Genomic DNA, 19,727 nt, shown 5'->3' on the forward strand with positions numbered 1-19,727 from the left:
GCTGTGTGCTTGCTGCAATTTACTTTGGAAATAGTGTTAGAAAAGGAGTTGGCATGCATTAAATAATGCTTCATTGATTGTCCTACACTTGCAGTGCAGGAGTGCAGCTCTGCATCACTAGCCCTAAAGAACACGTGCATACATGTATACACAGAAAATCATTTGTATTATAAAAGAGAAAGCCAAATCAAAGCCAAACAGAAATGCATCTCAAATAACATATTCAAAAGTTGTGAGAAAACCTAACACAGTGATGCACCAGTCTGTAGCTCATACTCGGGCACATTCATAACATGAAGGAACTACAATTTCTCCACGGGAGCAGCTCCCAGATGAATTCTGTTCTTATGACAAGTACACAAACCCCTTGCCAAAAAGGCAGGACAGGGAGACAGTCACAGGCTGCTGCTCCTTGCTCCCTCCGCCCAGAGAAATTTCAGATCCAAATTCAATATTCAAGACCAGAGCTTTGGTGCAGACATGCATTGCCAAGAGCCAAACAGCAACCAAACCCAGATTTGTAGGACTAGAGAGTTTCTGATACTGGAGTAAACTGGTTTTTTTCTAAAGCAGGAAGAACATAAGTGTTTGGGTGACCACCTAACCTTTTGACTAATACATAATGATTTCATTTCTAAAAACAGCACTCTTAGGGAGTGCAGAGATGAGCTATTTTATTACCCACATGTGTCTGCTTTAGATAAAGGCTTTATGTTTCCATTTTGGAAAGGTTTTTGAAAGCAATTTTTGTTTAAAATATGGGTAAAGGAATAAAAATGGGCCAAGATGGATTCAACGCAAGAGAGAATTATTACCATGAGCTACAACCTGAGGCATTTTAGCAGACACATGCCACTAAATAAATATGACAGTGGTGCAGCACTCTATGCTGTCCTCAAAGCCAGCCTGCTTTTCATCATCCAGATTCCTCTATATGATGTAAAGTAGGGCTGCATGAGACTTGCAGTCAAATGCAATCCTGTCAGAAAGGTGTGATCAATCATCTCTGCCCACCTGACAGTACAGGGCCTGATTTACTCTGCCTCTGACTCCTATATTTATTACAAAATCAAAGGTAGGGCTTAGCATTAGTACAAAGCACTGGAGTTTTGTTCAGTAGTGAGCTGTTGCATGTGGAACAAGCATCAAATCCCCTGATGTGTAAAGATTCATTTTAAATATATCTGGTACATGAATTAGCAAACAGAGATGGGAAATACTAACAGCAACCAAAAGTAATTTATGAATATTGAATTGCACTGCGCAGTAAATGTAGAGAAAATACAGTGAGAATTTCTTTTAAAGCTTTGTTTGCCCCAGCTTTCAAGCAGAACACCTGAGGGAGCTGTCCTAAATATAATACTCAAAAACAAAAGAAAAAATGAAAAAAAAAAAAACCACCACACCAACTCAGGAATCCTGAAATGTCACTCTAGAACAGTATAACAGATTTTTTTTTAATGAAGCTCTTGGTAATATGCAAGTAATTAAGTATACGTACATGGCCAATGATCAAATTCACTGCTGTTCATGTAATCTTCCAGCTTGTCCAAATTTCTCACTATCCCCACAGAGTTTTCATAACCTTGAGTGGGGTTTACCACGTGCCCAAATTTTCTACTGCCAAGTTGGCCAAGTCAGGACCTCTAATCAGGTGTTGGAGTACAAGTGCAAGGACTGTATTAAAACCTCACATTGTGAGGATACCTGAGATACCTGAGAGGAGCTGAGTATTTGCTGTGATAAACTTTAAGATCCTCCTGCTGCAATCTGCAAACAAAACTATATGAGCCTGTGAGGAGGGAGCTGCTTGGAACTGCTTTAGAGCTTTATGTGACCCTAATTCATGACTGTGTTACTTTTAAAAAGTATTGTTACAGCCTAGAAAACCAGATTTCTATGACATGACAGTTTTCAGGTGAGGAAAAAATAGGAGGTTTAAACAAATGGCAAGCAGATGGGCAACAACAGCACCCAGCTTAAAATTAGATACAGATGTTTCAAAGAGCTGGCTTGCAGGAGACACTGAATAGAAATTCTCTCAGTGAAAATGTATTTGTAGCCTTCATTCAGGGGGAATGCAGAAGAAAGCACTGGGGAAATCATCTGCCTAGGAGGTCCCGTTTATACCTCTCAGGCTTTCCTCATTTTCTCCCAGAAATTTTGCCAAATGTGGAAGAATGCACACATGTATTGAGTCTAAAACATCTCAGGCTTTGCACTCACCTTGACCTGGGCTGTGTCATAGCCCTTCTGAAATTCTCCATCCAGTTTAAGCCAGAGATCCTGCCTTGATGCATTTAAACAGCTTGATACGTAGACAGGATGAACGCTCAAGTTCTCAAGAAGAGTCATTCACCTGCACCAGTCTGACTGCTGTGCTGTGCATACTCATTGATGAGTATTGTTAGAAATCACCTGGAAGTCATAATTGAGAGAAGCCAGCATTGCTAGCAGCAAATTAACACGTACTTTAGACTTAATTACACTGTAATGACTGAGTGACAAAGAGGTATTGGCAGCTGAAACTGCATCAAGTGGCTTTCTTCAGGCACAGCCAAAGGCACAGGGTAAAATTAGAAGATGAGTAAAAATTGAAGATCCTGTAACATTTAATTTCTCATAACTAATAGGGAGGGGAAAAAATAACACACACACACATGCACACACAAAACCACATTAAAAAGCAGCGCCAAAATTCCTATCTGACAGTTTTACAAAACATTTTAAGTAAAAATGAGAGAGGTCATTGCAAAAGCATGTTACTTTTTAAAACCAAGGGCTCCCACTTCCCTTGAACAGAACGAGCTCTGGGCTCAGCAAAGAGCCTGTCAAGGGCTAAGGTCACCTGCTAACATCCAGCTGTAGGGGCTGAGGTGCACCACAAAGAAAGGGATGGCATTTCCCTTTCAAAGGAGATTTAGGTGAATTCCTGGATCTGAAAAAGGCCTGTAGAAAAGCTTAGCAGGGGGAACGTTTTGTAGCCTGAGTTGGGAGAAGAGAATGAGCTACAGGAGCATAAAACTGACTGTAGCCATAGCATTTTTATAACCATATTTGATCATCACCAATATCACATTAGAGAATATCAAAGCTTTGATACATCACAACACCGTAGACATTCCTGTTACAGGGAATGTGAAGAGGATCCAACTTTATCTCTCTTGATAAAGTTAATCACTTGTTGAAAAAGGTGTTTTATCTATTTGGATCTTTGCACTTCAAGGAAAAATTATTTCAAAAGCTTTTTTGAATAGAAAAGAAACAAGAAAGCAGATGTAAACAGAAATGGTGTCAATTGTTGACATGTTCCCCAAGAGTTCCTTGGCAAAAATACAATAGAAAAATTAAACATGGACTAACACACAAGAAAATTCTACAGGCTTCTGAAGGCCATCTGATAAAACCAGGTGGGGCAGTGTTTGTGATCTCTGTCACCACTGCCCACCCTCGGGGATATCTTCTGTTCATGGGCCATTGAGGCTCACCAGTGCCATCACACATTCCATCATCCATTGGGAGATGCTGCACCCAGTGGGGAGGAGCCAACCATTCCTACCCAGATAAAAATGGGGACAACAGGGACCCCAGGGATCCTCTTTGCCACTGGATTCCCAGAGGAAGGCTGGACTCATCTCACACCACTGAACCTGTCTGCAGGATCATCTCTACTCCAACAGAACCACATCTGTCACTGCAGGAGGATTTATTTGGACTGCTCCCAACACCCTGAACAGGGTGTCAGGTCGTATTCCTGACTCTGTCAGGGTTTTCTAGGACTTTTTGTTTGCTTGCTTGGTTTTTTTTGTATTATTGCATTTGTATTTTTAATATTCCTAATAAAGAACTGTTATTCCTATTCCCATATTTTTGCCTGAAAGCTCCTAATTGCAAACTTATAATAATTTGGAAGTAGGGGTTTTTACATTCTCCATTTCAAGGGAAACTCCAGTTTTCCCTGACAGTCTTTCCAAACCAAGACAATATGTTCACTGAATCAGGCTTCAGAAACATTTCCAAACCTTAAAGACAGCGATGAGAAAATAAAGCAACATTCGGTTTTATTTATGGAGCCCATTTATTTCTACAGTTCAACACTGCCTGCATCTGAACTTTCAAGTAATGTGGCACAACAGGAGTGAATACATGGGAATGAAAGGGGATGAAAAAGTCACACCCACTGTCGCTCTGGAAGTGGTTCTGCTCTGGATCCCATGCAGTTTGCATTCTTTAGGGGAGGAATGGGTTAGGTGCAACTCCTGCAGGGTGCCAGCCAGTTTATTTCTGTCAGAGAGAAGTAGAGTTTGTGTGCTTTGAAGATGCTCCACAACGATAAAGGCCAAACCCCGATGAATGGGGATGGCAGGAGATGGGCTCGAAGGCGGAACTGTGACCCAAATGTAAAATAAACTAAATTTACTAAACAAACACATCCACTGTCAACACAAAAAAAAACTCTCTCAAAATTTTTGCCTAAAAAAAAATACAAATGACACTAAATTACAGTAAACAGAAAACATTTAAAGGAAAACACTGTTTGCAAAATGTTTTCTGTGTCTTAAATTACTGCACTTCTCCATAAGCAGTTACTTGCATTTCCCTACTTTTGTGAAATTCCACCACAGAGATACAAAATTTTAAAAAATGTACACACTTAAGACACATTACTGTACCTTTAAAACCTTTAAATCAGTAGATATTCTGGATATATACAAAACATATACAATACACAGTCTCCCTTTACTGTAGTGGTCTGGCTACTAGTTGTGCTTTTTCTCCCAGTTTAGGAAGTTAAATGCTGCTTAGTTCCATAAGAATTTTCATGAAACGTGACTTGCTGAAAGCAGACAGCTCAAATAGTAGTGCATTCAATAGTTAGGTGTTATATTAACAGAGTGATAATAAACCTTAATCTTAAGGTTGGGTAGTCATTAAGAATATAAAACTCAATTTCTAAGTTTCAAAAAACTTATTTAGTTATACAATTATCTTTTAAAAAGAGCGAAATTTCAGCTCATATTTGAGCCAGAGCTCCGCTCAAAAATAGTTCTGGAGATTAATTTCATTTTATCAGTTTTGAAGGCCTTTCTCTGCTTCTGCTGAGATAAAACCCACGAGAAGACAGGAAAAGCACATGCTCCTCAGTGTTCCAAAGCCCTGTTAACTGGAGTGTGCTTGAGTGAAAAGATCAAAGATCAGGCACACATCCTACTCAAATCAGCAAATCTGCTGTAGCCTGCCTTATACCTTATTCATAAAAAAATATTGCATCTATTGTCATGTCTTTACCCACGTTCCCACCAACTGACATCTATTTCTGCCCACCAACACTGATATAAAACTTTAAAATCAGGTTTGCCTGACTGATAACTGTAGGACCATACGCTTCCAGATAGGAAATATTCATATAGCAGTGGAGGTGACATTCAAATATTTTGACTCATTTGAAGGTCATTGCTCAGCTTGCTGGATTTTGTGTGTGTAGGTGCACAAACACTGGTAAAACCAGTGATCAATTCAGGCCTGGTAAAAAAATTAAAATTAATAAAATTACTGCTAAAATTCCCCTGCTAAAATCTTTCTGCCCCACAGGCAGAAATATGAAGTCTCAAAAGATGTTTCTGTTGGCTATGGTGTAAGACCTCTGGAATGAAGGAACCTCGAGTTTGCCTTCACAAAGTTCTGGGGAGCGGTGCCTCTGCATCAGTGTGCTGGGACTTCCAGAGAGCCACAAGAGATCAAACCAGGCTGCCAGACAGAGTGATGGGATGAATGTAGCACAGGAAACTCAGCAGCTTTATCTCACCCTTGCCCTGGTGAGAGCTGAGATCTCCAGGGACAGAAAGCAAGACACATTCTTCACAGTACACCACTTAAACCTACCCTCGGTGACAAGGCAAACCAAATCCCCGTTTGATGAACTTACAGCTTGTTAAAACAAGACACTCTACCAAAAGAAACAGTAAAGAGTTCCCTCGAAGCACAAGTGCTTGCTTTCTACATATAGACCAACCACGTTAAAAAAATATTTTGCAACAGCATCATAAAAGACAATGCTGGTAAGCGACTTGCTCGCTGTCCATCGCGACTGTGACTTGTTCCTCCAGTTTGCAGCACGTTAGGAAGAGGGATAAGTCTCCCTACTCTTTTTCTTTCAGGTAGAAATGAAACACCAAGCCAAAAGCTGTACATGATGATCATGATTTCTGATCTTCCTCTGCTGGGATGACTTCCAGGAGGAGTTGCAGTGTTATGGTTATCCTGCCTGCAAAGATAAAAGCTCTTGGTGACGTTTTGCAGGAGAGATGCAGGAGGAGAAGCAGTCAGCAAAATTGTCTTACCTTCTATACAGGCTACTTGCACATAGACTTCACATAGGGCATGTATATCACATAAAAATACATCATTTAAACTCAAAATTTTCTTCTTTTTAACTGTTTTCTGTGCCTCTGATCCAAGGTTATGCATATCCAATAATAATGGAAGGGTAAGGATGTATGATCTTATTCAATAAAAGTCTACATGCTTTTAAAGGCTATCTTAAAAATGACTACTCTGCATAGCTGTTTAGCTTTAATCAAGATGTTATGTTGAAATAAAAGTCTGGAAGAATTCAAATAAATTAATTTACCTGTGCTAAGAACTGCCTAAACAAAAAACTTCATGTTTTCTTTTTTCACTCTGGATATTTATTTCCTTCTGGTGCTTTTGGTGGTTTTCTTTTTAGTGTATTGATGCATAAATGGCACAGTTAATTCACATATAGTACATAGAGAATAGTAAAAGACCATTTTCTTACAATTCTTTTCATTTATCACTCTTTTTTAGTATCCCATTTTAAATAAGCAGAAATTGTTGTAAAAGAAAGTTCTCATTTTTCTTGAATGTCTGGAGCGAATGCTGACACTGACACAGTGCAAAGCCAGGAGGGTAAAACAGTGCAACTCACAGAAGATATGAACTGAAACCACTTCTCTGACCTCGTGTCTAAGGCAGATTCTACCACCCTTTCCTCTTTTCTTGGATGTCACCGCTTCAGTGCACAGCCAGGCTGTCCTTAGACTATAAACTGATGGGGGCAGAGAGGCTGAGAATCTCCAGGCTCTGCATTTTCCTCCCATCTGCCTTCCCCACCCAGAGTGGGGACATCAGAGCTGGGCTGAGCGTGGCAGGGACGAAGGACAGGAGGAAAGCCAGCAGCAGGAGAACAGCAGGGCTTTGCCCCTGCCATCCCAGCCCTTCCAGCTTTGAGGACAAGCAAAGGGAAAAAGAATTTTATGGAGCTGAGCAGTGGCATGACAGCTCTTGGAAGAGGCGCATGGAAAGAGAGGGAAATGCTGGGCATCTCTAGAGCTGGCTGTGATTTTGTTCACCTAAGTGGACAGACCCACCAGCAGCAAGACCTTGGCCAGTCCCCCATTTCCACCCAGCAGTTTTTCTCTCTCCTGGGAAGAAGCCACAGCAGAGCAGACAAGCTGGTGGAGTAGCATTCTTTGCATTTTTTGATTTCAATGTACTCAGAATAAATCAGTATAAGGAGCATTTTCCCCTATGAAAATGTTCCAATCTGTTTGCAGTCAGTACCTCTGTGTTGTCTGCTTGCAGCAGTACCTAGAGTTACAGGACCAGTTTCACATTTGTCACAAAACATACCATGACAGTGCAGATAACTTCCCCAGCCCACTTTACATCCTAATTTTCCCTTTTTGAGAGGAGAATTCACTGCAGATGGGTCCCTGGGGACAACCTTTATAAAAAAACCCAGACCTTGTATCCACACAAGCGCCACGTAAAGTTTAGGTGAGGAAAGAAAGCAGGAATTTTATTACATATATATGGCTGGACATGAAATCTGTAATAGCAAAACACTGAGATAATCTCTCCTGGATCCTACCACAAACTCAACAAAGAGAAGCAAATTGAGCAGATAACATTTTGTCCTAAGTGAGCAAGTATCATCCTCTGGTGTTGCTAAATAACCCTGGCAGAGATATTTCATTATATAAAGAGATCTCATTTCCCGAAAGGGCTTAGCTGTGAAAAAAAGTAGGATTCAATTTTTTACCTCCTTGCAATTTAATCCACTGTAAAGAAATAAAGATGTTTTAAGTGTGAGTGTAAGGCTGGGTTTTCAACTGAGGAGGTGCAGATGGAAGCATTCTCCTGCTGGTGATGCATCCTTTTACACACTGATCACCTGCTTAGGATTTGCTAGGCTCAACTTTTTTCGTTTTCACATTAGTTTTACAAAAAGCAAGAATGCAGAGGTCAAATGAAGCCTGTACTAGCTGAAAATTATTTGTCCAAGAACACTAGTGCTACGGCAAAACTCCTATGGAAGAGGAGAGAACAAAATGTTATTCCCACTGCAAAATACCATCCCAGAACCCACAAACCCTACAAGCTGCAAGGCCACCTTGTGTTCAGTGCAGCAATTTTGTAAGGAGAATGGGCAATGTGAATGCCATAAGTACAGAACAAAGACTTCCAGCCCTGGGAGAGGATTCCTTGGGTAATCCACTGGAGGGCTCTGCTAGTGCAATCAGCCTGAAACTCCTTTCAGAAATAAATGTATCCTCAGGCTGGCTGTTTCATCCCAATACTCATTCTGTCTGCTCAATATCCCTTTCCTCTGATCCTTACAAAGCCTGCTCAGGGTATTCCCTCTGACCTGATGTGGGGCTGGTCTGCACCCATGGGTGTTTGCACCTTTGCAATGCCTCAAGAAGGTGATTTTCAAAGCCCCATGTGCTGATCTGGGCACATGAAGCAACTCAGGAACAGTATTGGTAGCACACCAGTGTGTTCATTCTAGCAGGCTCCTACTTCCCCTCTCGTGCCACACGAAATGCTTTGGTTAAGTCTAAGATTGGATTAATCACATTCTTCTATTTAAAAACAAAGTCATTTACCTTCTCATAGAAAATTACCCAGTTACTCTGGCAAAAATCTACCTCTTAAATTAGAATCCCATTTTTTTTATGCTGTCCTTTACCTCGTGTCTGGAATTACACTTTCATGCCTGTGTAAGACATATTGTTTCAAGGTTAGAATATCAAGCCTGCAGCTGCCCAATTTCTTTTCTATATCTCACAGAGGTACTTTAAGTTAATTTATCCTCATTCAATACCTTTTGTAAATGTTCTCAGGGTATACAATGGCTCTCCCAAAATAATGCCAGCTTAATGACTCCACACAGAAGGTTTATTGCTTCTCCTTAGGGAAAAGAAAAATCTGTTTGTTTCACAAGCAAATCTCCACTCTGCTCCACCTCAAAACTGTCAGCATCAGTTTTCTGTCATTACTGTTGTTATTTTGGGGATAATAATTGCAAAGGAAAAAAGCTGTTTCCCTCACTGACTGGTTTCTGCTGCCTTCCCCTCCGAGCCAGTACACCATGCCCATCCATAGATATGACACAGGCACAAAGACTTCTTTCTAGGAGGAGAATTTTGTGCTATCTCAAAAGCTGGGAATTATTCACCTTCATTGTCACAGCTGGCAGTAAAATCCTCACATCTATCCAGTCTACCTTAAAGAGAATATTCTCTCTCTTGCCCAAGTAATGTGGTTCAACACTGGCATCCCGTGGCCAAAGATTCAAGTAGCTGTATTCCAAAACCTCTGGGACGTGACAGGAAATGCCAAAAAGCTCCTGGGTTTGATATGGGAAAAATTCCCAGACCCTAAATGTCAAGACTGAGAAATTATAAACAGACTAAATTCTAACTATTAAATAGAATGTCCTTCTGTATGCAACTGCTTTAATTTGTGCTGAAGATTTCTACCCATTCCCAGGACACTGCAAGTAATTTACAACTTTTTGGTTATAAAATTAAGATTTTGCTAGCCTAAACTAACACCTTTTTCTGTAAATACTTTCTGCCCTGTTGCCTATGGACTTCCCAGCATGTATTGAGAGGGAAAATCACATATTCTACAGCATATAGGTGTATATATATATAATACTTTATAACATATTTAGATTGAGAAAATACAAACAACTGGTTATACTGTAACTACATATAAAAGCATTATTCCTTTCTTGTGAGCAGCTCATTTTAAATCATCAATTAAGTCTGAAGCACAGAAGACAATAAGTAATTTTGGTTCACCATCTATAGAAATCAACTGTTATTAGTTAAAGATTTCACAGGTTGAGTTTTAGTTTTGCAGCAAAAGAAATTTTCTTTTTGTTTTGTTTAATAAATGATTCGTCATTCCTGAAATATTTTGCAAATATTCTTGTTTGATGTTTTGAAAATTCCCTTTATTTTGGAAGCCTATCATCCTGAGTAACAAAAAAAAAAAAGAGAACGAAGAGCTGTAAAAATGATACTGACTTCTAATTGAAATGTTCCAAATAATCCTTCTCTAACACATCAGAACTTCAACAAATCCTTTCAAAACCTTTCAGAAATGTCAGGAGAGGATTCTCAGTGTATTTCAGGCATGAAATACTACTAGCCAAGTCACACAGAAGTCATTCTTCACGAAGCACAGAAATAATTTCCATAGAGGCACGTCAACCATGGTATATGTTATATATATATATATGTTTTTATGTTATATATATGTTTTATATATATATATTGCCTTGTCAGCAGCCACTGCTAAGGACTGTACCCCCATGCCCAGCCTGCCTGAACCTTCCAGACAATTCCAGCCCCATTCCAAGCACTCCTCAGTGGTCCCCAGACCCATGGGCTCAGTAGGGGAACTCATCTCGAGCTCACCCTGTCATCACGGCTGTTTGGCTCAGGATTCCAAACAGATTCTCCAAGGAGTGTTTATTTGCACTGAGACAGCGTGAGGAGAAGATGATGGTGATTCAAAAGGAATTAATAAGGTGTTTGTAGGGGAGGGAGGGGAAGAAGCATCAGTCATTTAAAGTCAATCACTGGCTGAAGAACAGCCTTGCTGTGAATGTACCTTGTATCTTTGATGTCATGCCTGGGATGTTTTGGCTTGTGAAATTTCTTTCTCAGGCCATTTGTTGTAAACAAGAGATGTTTTCTTAACTATATCTTTGTATTAATTCTTTTTTAGAAGAGGGACTTCTTGATGGCCCTCTGGCTTGACTAATATGGTTGGAGAGGTGTTGACTTTGCCATCCAATCATATTGGTATTTGTAAATAGTATATAAAGAAATCATGTTTTGAATAAATCGCTCTATAATTTTGAGAAATACACAGAGTCAGTGTGACTTATTTTGTGTCCTGTAAGGACAGTACCTCATTTCTTAGGGGCAGGGCAATGCCAGAGCACGTGCCCAAAAGCAACTTGTGTTGTCACCTCCAGCTCACAGCAGCTGAGAGCATCGATCTAAAGGATTTCACAACACAGGGAGAAAGCTCTGAGAAACTCCTGGAGCCAGCACGGAGGGAAGCCCCACTCCAGGACTCACCTAGAAGCTTTCTGAACCACTTTGGCTTGTTGTCCCACACAATAAAGAGGTAGTAGGCAGGAATGCCAGTCAGGGTTATTGCAAATCCAATCCCTGTGTTCACCGGGTCAGAGTAAAGCGACAGAGCCACCATGAAGAGGCAAGTGAAGGAAAACAAAGCTGGGATAAACAGAGGAACCTGAAAAATAACCACACAAAGAAACATTACACAATAAGGTCAACCTGAAGCAATGACCAAGGCGTTTAACTCGCCACGAAATGTAAATTGGATAAGACCCAGCAGTATATGAGAGTTCTGGAGAAATAAGGGTATCTAGAGCAGGCACATGAAACGTCACCGACTGCAGCAGCCAGGCCCTGCTGACTGCTATGCAGTGAGTGCCACAGAAGCCTCTTAATTACACTCTAAAACACTCCAGTGTTTTACATCCTTTAAAATGTAAGGACTGTAAATAAGTTACAATGTAAAAGCCCTTCCTCTAATCCTCCAGCATATAAGCAAGCAGCTCTAACCACAGTAAAGATTTCCCTTTTGATAATTACCCATTAGAAAACATTTTAAAACACAACCAGGAGCTCAAGTCACCTTTTAAAACTATTAAGAACATATTGATTTTCTTCCTAAGGTAAAAATCAAAATCTAGCAGGAAGAGAGCGAATTAAACAGTAATTTGACTAGTGATAAAGATATTTGATGGTGTTATGCACCTGATAGCCATTGAAAAAGCACTTTCTGACTGTATGACTGATAGCATTGCCAGTGTCACTGCTGAAAGCACACAAAGTAACCACATCAGATTTATTTGCTCAATTTTCAAGAACACCAATACAATCACTCTCTTAGCAGCTCTCTAAAGGAAACACCTACAGGCATGGCTTATGAGACATTAAGTGTAATGGAGAATTGAGGAATTGAGAATTCCTTGGAGATTTTTCTCCTCCTTTCATGCCTCAAAACATCACTGTTCCTCTTTTGTGCACTGTCAAAGCGCTTTTTTAATCAAAGCAAAATCTGCTGTACTGTTCACCTCCTTGTTTGCTAATATACCTACAAGAATACAACAATACAGATTCTTTGTTCTTCAAAACATAGTCTTCTCAGCAGCACCTAAATAGGGATATATTTCTCAGTTTTTTGATGATAGATATTATCTTTCTGGATACACAATGGGACAACTTACTTTGTATTATGTTACTTAAAAGAAGCAAGAAAAACAGCAGAACCAAGGCCAAAATAGCTGCTATTCAAGGGGCTGGATATTAGAATTTTCTTTCTGGGTTCACAATAACTCTGTCTGCAAATCCACTGCAAGTGCCAAATATTACAATAATCACCCTAACCACTTGTTTGCACAGAAAATTGGCATGTTTGATATTGGATATGCAATGACATAAGTGCTCTCTCTCGTAAATTCTTATGCTTGACACGACTTTTAGGTGGTAAAATTACCCAGGCCAATTATCTGAAGGAGACATTAAACAGAGGGCTGGCTGAAAATCAGGTTGGCACGTGTAACCCCAATATTTGCAGTCTGAACCCTCTGTGACTGCAGAGGGCTCGAGGTATTTTCACACAGCCTGAACACAACAGACAGGCAAAACTGAGCAATCTCAGCACAGCAGCCTCAGTTTCTGCCCTCCAAGCATGAGGAAGAAGCAAGAATTCTTTTGCAGAACTGAACACAGCTGGGGTAGCACTGGGGACTTTGCAGGAAAACTCTCTGTCTTCACTACAAAACACTGTTTTCTCTTAACTCTGCTTTTCCTGAAAAAGAGATTAGCTGGTTACATCAGAAAATGCTCCCTTGCTGTCTGACCACAGGACAGAGAGGAGGGAGGATTCATGTAAAAGAGCAGAGAGCAGATGTTACCTTGAAAGGACGAGGCATATCAGGACGTTTATATCTGAGATAAATCAACCCAGCAACTACCAGTCCAATAAAAAGCCACCTGGCAAAGCTGAGGAAATTCAAGAGGCTGTAGAGATCCCCGTTGAATAACATTATCATTGTGAGAGGATGCTGCAAGAGAAATTCAGAGCATGAGAGGGGTTTAGCAGATCGATCTCTATTACTTTACAGCAGTGATGTCAAAGTTTTCCACAGGGACAAGCAGCACAGCCGTATGCACACACCTGAGTGCCACGGGCTTGCCTTTGTCATGCAATCAGGTGTGTGATCAATGCCTGGCTGTCCCCTGAGGCCACTTTGGATCAATAAATATCTGTCCTGGGTGGCCACACAATGTCAATAGAAATCTGTCCCCTGTGACCCAGACAAAAACACACAGGTACACAGCAGCACCAAAATTCTGGAGCATCCTGGGCAGCATTCTCATGGGGTATGAGCCCACTGCAGGTTTGCTTGCTCTTTGCTGATGCCAGTGATAGGAACAGTTCAATTTTGGTCACATCTAATCATATGAAAGCAGAGGTTTCTTGGTGTTTCGTGGAAGGAAAAAGTCTTAATCTCCCAGGCTTCAAAGGGGAGGTGAGCAAAGAGGACGTGGCATAAAAATATATTAATACATTTTGTGTATTTCATTCCACAAAAATGAGTCAATGTAATCTACTCACAAGGTACGACTACAACCAAAGAAATAAAATGCAAACTAAATGTTTATGGAAAATTGATTTCATTAAAACTTTTCACCATAATCACACTGCCTAATTTTCAAAACTTCAAAGCCTGTTGTTATATATGGACATACAAAAATCAACAATTCAGCAGTGAGCTTATAGGCATCAATACCAAAAACCAGTTCAAATTCCACAAGCATTTGCTCTTTACTAGCAGAGACTCATAGGTGCATCTTTTGTTTTGGCTGTAAGCCCCTAAATATGGCAGAGGTCTTTCCAGACACACTGCAGTCATTGATCCCTAAAGAGGGGCTGAGCACCCATGATTATGAATACTGCAGGTTAAGTGAAAATCTTCCTGGCACTATGGAAACTGAACTTTGAAGTTGGTATTTTGACATTTAGTCCTAACATTTTACCATACAAATTAGTCTGCAAAGCTCACACGTGGCCAACATTTACCTTTGCTGTTTATTTTAGAAGTCAGTAATAGGATTTCCACTAAAGCACCAGTGGTTTTCCTTAGAAAATTCAGACTATTTCCCAGGCACATTTTCTCTTGTTTTTTAATCACCACTATGCTGGACATCTGAGTGTTCCCTCTCCTTTATCTTAGTGCAAAAGTGTTTGCATTTGTCACTATAAGGTAGTATGATGAGCCTTTAGGGTACTCCTGGATGCCGGTGTTTAGTTCAACTCTAGGTTAAATTAATCCCTTTTTTGTTTGTTTAATTGGAATTTCTTTCTCTGAAAGGGAACTAGCTCGTCGCTAGCAGATATTTAGAAATTCAGAGCAGTAAGATATGAATTAGATTGCAGTGACAGGCAAGGAAGCAAGGAGGAGATGATAGAATAAGAACAACTCCCAAATATCATTCCTCTTTCTCCTGTCCTCCACCCTGCCCAAAGCCCATGTTAACATTAATAAATGAGACTCAAGCAGTGCCCAAATTCTGTTTGAATCCTCCAGAGCAAGCCTGTAATACGAATTCTAGCGCAGGAACATTTGTTTCTATGATTTACCAAAACAATGACAGCTGGCAGAGGAGTGTGCTTGCGGACATGAATCATGGAGAGGATTTCTGGAAGGTGACCCTCACGGGATGCAACGAAGAACATCCTGGTGGGAAACAAATGTGGACAGACTTTAAATGTGCTCATTACCGCGAGTACGCAAAGTGGCTCGTGAAAGTCACAGAGCAGGGCAGCACTTCTTAGTCTTGTTTGAGGTGTTCTAAATGAAAGCACTGGCAGGAGAAACAAACCCACACAAAGCAGAAATCAAAACCATCCCTGAAGGTGTCCCTTGATTGGTGTTTGGAAATAGTTAATATTTTCTCTCCAGTTTTCCTCCTTTACACGAAAAAAAAAAAGCAACCATTGATTAAGGGAGATTCATTTCCAAACCATTCAAAGGATTTTAAAAATAGTGCCCTAAACAAAGTGAGGAAAAGCCCAACACTTGGTAAACAGTGCAGTCATTTGTCACATCCTGCTAAAGGAATGAACCCTTCTCTCCCTTCCCCTTGCCTCCATCCTTTCAGGATGCCTCCCAAGCCCTCACCCCCAGGAACACCAGCAGTGCTCACCTGGAGACGGCAAAAACGCCGCCGTTCATCGACCCAAAGCAGGAGAGAGCAACAAACACTGGGACAGCCAAGGAAAAGTTTCCCAGTAGTCGTTCAGCAAAGGTCTATTGGAAAAGAGAGGGAAACACACAATGATTTTTCATAAAATGGGAAGGTCATTGTCCTCTACTAACAAATTATCACGGCGTGAGTTACACCCCTTCTCTGCATCCCTCACTGAAAATTGTGCTGTGCGTTTGTTGTCCCTTTTGTGAGAGCACAGCCACCAGAGCTGAGCTGTCCTAGCCTCACCCTTAAGGGCATGTGGAAGATCTCCAGCTGAAGCAATGATGAGGAGGTGGAATCAGGCCCTGACTGGTGTCAATTCAGACCATTATGGCTCCAAAGAAGAAGACCAAGTCTGAATGGATCAAGGTCTGATCTGCACACCTCATATCCTTTTTCTACACCCTTCACTGCACTCAGCTGGTGCTAACCAGTGGTATAGTCCATCCTTTCATGCTTTAGTGTTTTAGGTTAGCAGAAAAATCTTAATTGGAGTTTGGGGCACCACAGGCAACATGTTCATTTTTGTCATGTTTATAAAATGTTTTCTTTCTAGACCGCCCATTAGCTACAGAATTTGGTCATTTTTCAAAACTCACGTCAATCGGAATAGCCACAGGCAGTATCACTACTGGAAAAGAAATGGAATTATTCATTTCCTCACTGTGACTCAGATACCATAAGTCTAAAAATCAGTGTCGTCACCACAATTCAGCGAGAACAATCACAGCAGTATTTCCTAGCCAGGTTGCCTTGCAACTCCTTCCCAAATGAGCTCCAGTATTCGCAGCAAGCCCCTTCCCAAGCACTCAGGACACACATTGTGCAGAGAAAAAGTTACTTTATTCTGCTACACAGGATAGTTCAGAGCTCTCTCTTCCATAAATATCCCGCTTCCCAGGAGCTGAGCTTACAATTTAGCACTGAATTTTTCAAGCATGTACTTGGCTTGGAAATTGAAGTCCTATTGACTTAGTTAGAAGAGATAAATAAACACAGTCCAGTGTTACATTATAAATGGTACTGATGGCCTGAAGTGCAATCCCACTGATCAGCCAAAAATCAAATTTCACCTGAATGTTCATAAGTGCTGCCATACTAAAACCTGACTGGATGTGGCCACCCAATCTTTTTCCCCCATGAAAACAAGAATAAAATCAACAAACACAACTGCAGCAGGAATACATCTTTGTGTTTTTTCTTCTGTAACTTACCACTGCTACAGCTTTTGAAAGCAGCAATTCCCCAGCACTGATTGTAGTGAAATAAGCCACGTTTGTTAACACATAGCCAACAGTGACGATAATCATTGAAATGCATATTGCCAGGGGTATGTTTCTGAAATACACAAGGCAGCTCATTATTTTGCAATCTGGTCGCTAATCCCTGAACATGAAACAAATAACATGAGAAGAAACCACTAATGATGGCAAATGCACATTTGGTGATCCCAAAGTATCATCGTTAGAAACTACCAGTAAAAAAACAGGAATAAACAAAACCCTCTAGACAAAGGAAATAGGTTTATAATGAAGAGGTGAGAAACCATTTGAGGGAGGAGTCCTTTGGGGACATCAAGGGGCTTGTGGCCCCCATGCCCCCCATTGGTCCCCCACTTCCCATTTAAGTTTCCTACTCAGATTGACTTGACCTGGAGGTGTTTGGCATCTTCCCCTGGATACCAAAACATCCAGCATGCAAAATTCTGCCCTTTCCTTCTGGGTGTATTTCTTCCTTTATACACCTTATCACATCCCAGTGATCTCTCCCACTATTCAGGGGAATATGAAAGCAGAATATGACATAGAAATGGAAACAGCACAAATTTGTAAGTTTAGCACAGCACAAATGGTATTGAAAACACAACCCCTCTGCTAACCTAGCTAAAAGACAGAAGAATAACAAACAAATATATAATAATGCTAAACTTTATATAGCATATCCTTCTAGTCAGAAAAGCAGAATCGTTTCTGTTTTTAAAAGGAGGAACAGAGGCACAGTGAATTTGTCCAAAGCCACACTGCAAGCAAATGTTAGAGTCAGGAGAAAAACCCAGATGCCTCAAATGTTACTCTAGTCTCTTTCCACCTAATATTATTGATATCTACATCACACCAAGAAAAAACTGGGATCTGAAACTAATCCTTTAGTTCCCAGGCTGAGAGTGAGGAGAGCTGAGAGCTCCTCTTTCATGGCTGGTTCCCTCCAGCTGTCTATATAAGGCTTCTTTTGCAGGGATGGAGAGGTTCCCATATTTAAAGAAAGTCACCCCAGCAAGTGGAAGAAAGGAAAGACAGAACTAGGAATTCTGGTATTCCAGAAGAGATCACAAGAACATTTCTAAAGGACTATTGTAATGGCCTCAAAGGAAAAGGTGTTTTGAAAACCAACACAAAGATCCATTCTTTTCTGATATTTTTCTCAAAGAAACACAACCGGGTCAGAATTTAAGGATCTTCTTCACTACCAGTCCTTATTTCTCAAACAGATCCTTCACATCAGTATGGCTGCATGGAGCTGAAAAAAAAGCTCTAACCCAAGACTGAATAAATAAATGTATTTATAAATAAGTAAAGCAGGACAGTATCATTGTTGCCCCCCTGAGAAACCACGGTGTCAAATGCTCCCATTAACCCAGACACACAGGTGGGTAAGAGGATCGTGCTGGTAAGGCAACACCAAATCTGGGTAGACATCATGATACTGTATTAAGTAGCCACTTCTACCTCATGCACACATCTCAGGTGAAGAAACTGGAAAAAGGGGATCCAGTCAACTGGTAGGATGTGTTTGTTGATGGAGAAGATGACAGCAAGGAGTAGAGCAAAGAGCCCAGAATACAGGTGATGTATTGCCTGGAAACTCATAGTTATGGACACAAGAAATACTGCAGCTCTGTGTGTTGATAATGTTTGCCAAAAATGGGGTTTGTAGGTCAGTTGCCAGATATATTGTGATCAGTTGGGTTAAGCTTCTTACCTGACCTGGGTGTAAATTGAATTCAATCCTCTTAGCATCTGATTCAGGGTAGGGATACATGGATTTAAAGCCTCTCAGAGCAGGTATTTTATCTATATTTTATGCATCGCAGATGAATGCTTCAACCACCAAGCTTTTGGAGAAATCATCCCTTACTCCAGCCTTAGAAAGAGGGTTTTCAGCCAAACATAGAAAATTTGAACTTTTCTCACAAATACCATTTAAATGACTGAAAGCATGTTGGTAAACTCAACAGATTATCTTTGTTCTAACTATTACTAAACACCTCACATCCACATCTAATTTAAATCCCAGTTTAATTTCTCATAAATCAAAATGGCAATTCCAAACTGGGGTGGGGAGGGTTGGGGGTGAAGAACCAAAGGTGACCATTATCTAAACACTGCAAGTCCTGCTTTGTTGTGCTGAAGAGTGCTAACGCCCTCGTACCAACAACAACAACAACAACAACAACAACAACAACAAAAAAAAAAAAAAAAAAAAAAAAAAAACCACACTCAGAAGAATAAAAAGAATAAACAAGCCAGAACTCGTCAGGGAGCACTATTCATTAAAAAGCCTGCAAATCATAACTCAGTGCCTGGAGCAGCACAAGGGATGCTGTGACTTCTGAGCTCCCAAGCCCCTGTTCTTGAAGGGAACAAGTGCTCAGGCGGCACTGCCTTTTGTCTCCTGGCAGGAGCGAGCTTTCAGAGGGCTGTCGTTTGCCTGCACAACCCTTCCAAGTGCTGCTTGTTACCCACTGCTTCCAGTGACAGATTCAGACAGAAATAAAAGGCCAGTTTCAAGATTTCAGGGATCAGCAGTACAGTATGGTTCATTCCTCACTGACACCTCTGCTCAGATTCACGCTTGGTCCTCAAATCCCCCAAAAACAGGGGCAGACAGGTGGGAACCATGTGCAAAACCAGGGAGTGAGAGCTTTAACTGTGTCTTTTCTATCCACCCAATTTAAGAGTTCCCAGTTTGCAACAGGATGCCATTATCAGACTCTGTGCTGTGAACTGCAGCCTCCACACTGGAATAAAAGCTGTAGTGCCATTAGCAATAAAGACTGCCTCCTTTCCCTAGAGGATCACTGTGCCAATTGTCTTGGAATATTTTAGA

The 19,727-nt window shown here is 40.7% G+C and overlaps 1 protein-coding gene across 1 annotated transcript in view; it reads right to left on the reverse strand.

Moving 5' to 3' along the window:
* Positions 1–544: 544 nt before the first annotated feature.
* Positions 545–19,727, reverse strand: part of SLC7A11 (solute carrier family 7 member 11) — a 59,619-nt gene continuing 40,436 nt past the window's right edge. Inside the window, exons 7-12 of the mRNA XM_063415196.1 lie at positions 16,835–16,958; positions 15,576–15,679; positions 15,010–15,106; positions 13,280–13,429; positions 11,409–11,586; positions 545–6,265 (exon numbers count right to left, since the gene is read on the reverse strand). Of these exons, the coding sequence (XP_063271266.1) occupies positions 6,198–6,265; positions 11,409–11,586; positions 13,280–13,429; positions 15,010–15,106; positions 15,576–15,679; positions 16,835–16,958 (721 nt within the window). The 3' untranslated portion in view covers positions 545–6,197. The remainder of the gene's footprint in view (positions 6,266–11,408; positions 11,587–13,279; positions 13,430–15,009; positions 15,107–15,575; positions 15,680–16,834; positions 16,959–19,727) is intronic.

The sequence above is a fragment of the Prinia subflava genome, chromosome 18 (assembly GCF_021018805.1).
Source record: "Prinia subflava isolate CZ2003 ecotype Zambia chromosome 18, Cam_Psub_1.2, whole genome shotgun sequence".
In the NCBI taxonomy this organism is placed as follows: Eukaryota; Metazoa; Chordata; class Aves; order Passeriformes; family Cisticolidae; genus Prinia; species Prinia subflava.